The following is a 5,160-nucleotide window of genomic DNA, read 5'->3' as shown; positions in this document are numbered from 1 at the left end:
CCTGTGATCGATGCCCATTTAAGAATATATATATATGTGTTATTATAATAATAAAAATGTTTAGATTATATTGAACATATTAGATTATATGCTTAGATTCGATTGAAATAAATATCCCCTTATCGTAAAGCCTCTGCAGACTCGCACTTCGCTTGCATAAACACTCACAAACACACCCCAGTTGCAAAATACAGTACACCGAGCTGAGCGACATACAGTGAGTTAAGTGTGCGAACATTTTGTAGCTGGTGTAGCGCGAAATTTGTAAACGAAGAAACGGACCCAAAGTGAAACAAAAACAATAATCAGCAGAAAGATGGAGGCAGGGCTTTAGCTAATTGAAAAGATCGAACCCAATCGCCGTGGGACGTTTCGTTTTGTTAGCCGGCAAAATCAGTTGAAACTGAAGCGTTGTCGGTAACGGAACGCGTGTGGCATTCGGAAGCCGGTACAGATATAGAAATAGAATCGCTCACTCTTCTGGGAATACATTAAACGACATTGGCTATCAATTGGACAATTTATAGGGTGGCGTTAATTGTCCCATCGCCGAGCTTCTGTTGTCATTTAACTTTCATTGTGTATTTTACGTAAGCAATAGTAAATGATAAAAGGGTCAATTGGGTCAAGTGCTCTAAATTGAATGTACAGAAAAGTTGACATGTGGCACTCTATGCTCTGGTTGCTCCTACTCTGGCCAGTTGCCACAAAAACTGAGTCCATATGCGAATCTCTAGAGATACGGCAACTCTCAGATTTTGAAAAGCTGAGAAACTGCAGCATTGTTGTAGGTCACGTACGAATCGCGAATCTTCAGCTGCCCGGCAATGTTAGCCTTGCAGATCTACGCTGTGAGGTTACCGAGATCACCGACTATCTTATGATTTATCGCTCAACGGGTTTGTTCACTTTGGAGTCGATATTCCCCAAACTGCGTATTATTCGTGGCCAGAATTTGCTCCTTGATCGATATGCTCTCACAGTCTATGAGAATCGTAATCTCAGGGAACTGGGACTTGTTGAACTATTGCGCATTCAGAAGGGTTTCATTAGGATCGAAAGTAATCCCATGTTGTGCTTTGTGGAGACCGTCGATTGGATCTATTTGCTCGGCAATAGTACAACACAGCATTTTGCCATAAAGGTATTGGTTTGTGTCAACGACGACTGTCGTTTAAAGAAATTATACGATATTTTAAACAAAATTAAATCTTTCAAATTTGGATGTGATAGTCAAAATATCATATAAAAACTTTAAAAATATTTAAATTTAGTTTTTAAATATTTTAAACTATAATTTTGTAAACTTAAAACTTGTTATCAAACATTTTTATATTATTAAAGACACAATTAAACGATATCGTTAAAATAGCCCAATTTAAAATTTGAATTAAATTTACAAGTCTAAAAGTGAAAAGTTTTTAAATTAATTTTTATAATATTAGTGTAAATTAAAATACAAATTTAAGAAATTTATATTAATTTTGAATTTTAAACTTAAACTGAAATTTATTATGGCAATCCCAATATTTTTTAATTTTTCAGCATAACAAATCGCCGAATCATTGTCCTGTTTGCGGAGGAAGGTCCGCAGATTATTCCTATCGCGTCAAGAAGACCATCAACTGCTGGAACATGCATACTTCGCAACGGCGCCTGATTCCGCCCAAAACAGAGGGCTGTCCAAAGAGTTGTGGTAGCAATGGCTGTGATTCCAAGGGCAATTGTTGCAGTCGCAATTGCATAACGGGCTGTTCCACTCAGAATTGTACACTGTGTGCTAACTTTTTGCGCAATGGTCGCTGTGTGGATCAGTGCTATGCCAGCTATGAGCTAAACAAAAGGAAATGCGTCTCAGCTAAGGAATGTCGACAGCTGAATCTTATACCATTGACCCAAGGTTATCGATGTGTCGATCATTGCCCAAATAATCATAAGCCTGTTCTTGGTGGTAACGGGACTTTGCAATGCCAGATGGAGTGTAAGGGCGTGTTCCATGTGAAACGTGCAGCGGATCTGGATCAATTGCAGGATTGTGTGACCATTAATGGATCGCTGATTATAGAGCTGGTGGATATAAAGGGTGAGCTCAAATGTAGATATTTCTGATATCAATTAATAATCTACGCTCTTTCAGAGAAAGTAATTTCTGCCTTGGAGCAGGCCTTGGATAAAGTTAAGGAGATTACAGGGTATCTGAAGGTCCAACATTCCGCCCCGCTGATGTCACTGTCATTTCTAAAAAACTTGGATACTATAAGAGGCGATGAGCTAATTGAAAACAAGTAAGGGCAGCTTTCTGCTCAAGTGTTTAACAATATAAACTATTCTTCCAATCCTTTTGGTAGATACGTCTTGTCGGTAATGAACAATTATCATTTGGAGCACATCTGGAAAGCTAATCGCCAAGTAGCCCTGCAACGTGGCACCATCTTCTTTCATCTGAATCCACGTTTGTGTTATGATAAGATTCTGAAGCTGCAGTCTTCGATAAAGAGTGGACTTAAGATTTCCATAGCAGATGTGTCTCCAAATTCAAATGGCGAGCGTGTCGTTTGTGGAAATTCGATTCGTTCCTTGGATCCACAAGTAGAGGATGTTAATTCCACAGCTGTGCGCATTGTGCTGGACTATATGATGTGGGATGATATTGAAACCTTGATCGGTTATTCCTATCACTATATGGAAGCGCCACACACTAATGTTACTATGTATGATGGACGTCATGGCTGTGGGCATGATAAGTAAGAAAATCCACGAATATCTCTTATATCTCTTTCTTCAACTTTTTTATGCCTTTACAGTTGGTTAATGGATGTATCGCCCACCAAGAATCGTCGTCATGTCATTTCTAATCTAAAGCCTTATACACAATATGCCTATTTTGTGAAGACTCTGACACGTACCGATTACCATATGCAAATTGATGCCTACTCCACAATTCAATATTTTCGCACACTTCCTAGCAAGTCGAGTCCTGTGAGCCATGTCTTTGGTACTTCGGATTACAGCACCCAGATTGTAAGAATTTTTTTATAAAAAAATATAATTTTATGTTAAAGTATCAGGTAGCATATCTGCGATAAAAATTGCTTAAATGTTTGTCAACAGTCCTAATGGTCCTGAGTGACCGTCTGTTATTTTACGCAGATCAGGATTTTTTAAATTCTTTATATTTCTCTCTTTTTGAGCTATAACCTTTAGTTGATACACATTGAAGTCTTAATGTTTCTTAAAATTTTCATCATTGGAAGTTATTCAAGAAACAAATTCTCTTAGAACTGGTCCAAAGGAATTAATTAATTAATTTTCAAATTACTCACTAATCAAGTTTTAATTTCTTTAGACGGTGAACTGGTGGCCACCGCGTCGTCCGAATGGTAACATAACCAGGTACATTGTCAACTATGAGCTGCATAATCTCACAGAGCCGGAGGCTAATGGTAAGAATTATGCCAATGTCAAGCCATTCAATATCAACGATGTCGACTGTGAGTGTTATGATCTGGAACCGTATTATTCGGGTCCACAGCCGGAGGATGAGAATTATTACAACAAGGAGCAGAGCATCTACGAGGACGCATTGCCAGATCTCATTTACGTCTCGTAAGCATTTCAAATTTCAATCTCCACCTTTTATCATTATTGTTGCCTAACTTTTTAGACGTCGCAATCTTGAAAAAAAGAAGGAAAAGTTTGGAAAGGTTAAAGATTTTGAAGATCTTATCGCTGGTCGCCCTATCGAATCAATGGTCAACAGTAAGAAAACTTCTACAACGACGTCAGCAACAACAACCACATCAACAACAACAACATCCACAACTACAACAACAACCACAACCCCAAAAACACCAGTAACTCAAAGCAGTTTAGCTGCCGATGCTATACAATCGACTACTATGGAAGATCCAGAGATACAATATGAAAAGTACCGTCAATATGTGGAGGAGAAAATGCGAATGGCACAGGATACAGACTTAGAGGAGTTTGTAATTCTGCATGATATGCCAAAATGCGATAATGCCAACGCTTCAATTGCCAATCAATTGGAACAGAAATGCGTTGTGGAAGAGGAACTCAGTGGCATTAGTTTGTCTGGTTCGCAGCTTTATTATAATCTAACTAAACTACAACCCAATCAGTATTATCGGGTTTCTGTTCGGGCTTGTGTCGATGGTGTTATCAATGGCTGTTCCAATCCGGCAACAATTCTAGTGAAGACCATGAGCATTGAGGTAGAACAATTTTTGAATGGCAACTGAAATGCTGTAGTAAGACCGTAGATCGTAGATCTTTAAAAAAAAGTAATTACAGCTCTGACGATCTATCCTTAACGGAAAGTCATATAAAATACTTTATATTCAACACATCAGTTAATACTCTCATCTCTTTATCCTATTAATTATTTTTATTTTTTTATTGTAGGCAGATCTAACGAACTTCTCAGAGTGCCAGTGATAATCAACAATCGAATAAAAGTTAAAGCGTGTTTATTAATGTTCAGACTGGTTATAAACGATGAGATTTTTTCTATGGATCCGTCAAACCGAAACTTTTATGCTTCCTATCTGTCTTAAGTGGATAACAACTAAGAATTTTTAAAATTTTTTTTTAAATGTTACAGCTTTGAATGGAAATTATCTAGTGATATTAATGTGTATGTAAATTATATGTTAACTGAGTATTAGAATGTGTAAAACGTAATTGTGAAAGTTCCTCTCAATAGGAGTATAAATGAAATTTGAAAATCCTTTTATCTATGGTAATTTGACTTTTCTACTTTTTAGCTTGTTTCGTATTACGCTGAGGCTTTTAAAGTCTTAATAGACATTTAGACGTGGGCGTACCCGCAAAAACCCTGCACACACAATTACTCTACGCACACACACACACACACACAGCTACACACAAAACAAAGAGCTTTAATCCGGAGGCAGTGAGTGTGGCAGGCACTGATTTTTGACATTTTGCAAGTTGGCACAACGGTTTCGAGCTCAACAATAAGCCTACGCAAACTAACAACAGCAACACCTGAGCTCGGGCTTTGGATTTAGCAAAGGCAGTGAAAGAGAGAGGGTGCGAGGGTGCGAGGGAAGTAAGGAATGCCAACACTCCACACCACTTCAATGCCTCTGCCACTTGCGTCAGTTGCAAACGCTC

The 5,160-nt window shown here is 38.1% G+C and overlaps 1 protein-coding gene across 4 annotated transcripts; it reads left to right on the top strand.

The window, feature by feature from the left end:
- The first annotated feature begins 305 nt into the window (after positions 1-305).
- On the top strand, positions 306-4,766 carry LOC117791431 (insulin-like peptide receptor). 4 transcript variants are annotated; one of them, XM_034631185.1, is made up of 9 exons: positions 326-1,144; positions 1,546-2,083; positions 2,138-2,285; positions 2,349-2,744; positions 2,805-3,021; positions 3,347-3,606; positions 3,665-3,759; positions 3,790-4,235; positions 4,426-4,766. In XM_034631185.1, the coding sequence occupies exons 1-9, from the start codon at positions 644-646 to the stop codon at positions 4,456-4,458; spliced, it is 2,634 nt and encodes an 877-aa protein (XP_034487076.1). In that variant the 5' UTR covers positions 326-643; the 3' UTR covers positions 4,459-4,766. The 4 variants fall into 4 exon arrangements, with proteins under 4 accessions (XP_034487074.1, XP_034487075.1, XP_034487076.1 ...); XM_034631183.1 differs by having other exon boundaries at positions 306-1,144; positions 3,665-4,304; XM_034631184.1 differs by having other exon boundaries at positions 307-1,144; positions 3,665-4,235; positions 4,430-4,766.
- Positions 4,767-5,160: the final 394 nt, after the last annotated feature.

This window comes from Drosophila innubila (assembly GCF_004354385.1).
Source record: "Drosophila innubila isolate TH190305 chromosome 3R unlocalized genomic scaffold, UK_Dinn_1.0 2_E_3R, whole genome shotgun sequence".
In the NCBI taxonomy this organism is placed as follows: domain Eukaryota; kingdom Metazoa; phylum Arthropoda; class Insecta; order Diptera; family Drosophilidae; genus Drosophila; species Drosophila innubila.
The sequence above is the reverse complement of the archived record's forward strand: the minus strand, read 5'-3'. Positions and strand labels throughout refer to the sequence as shown.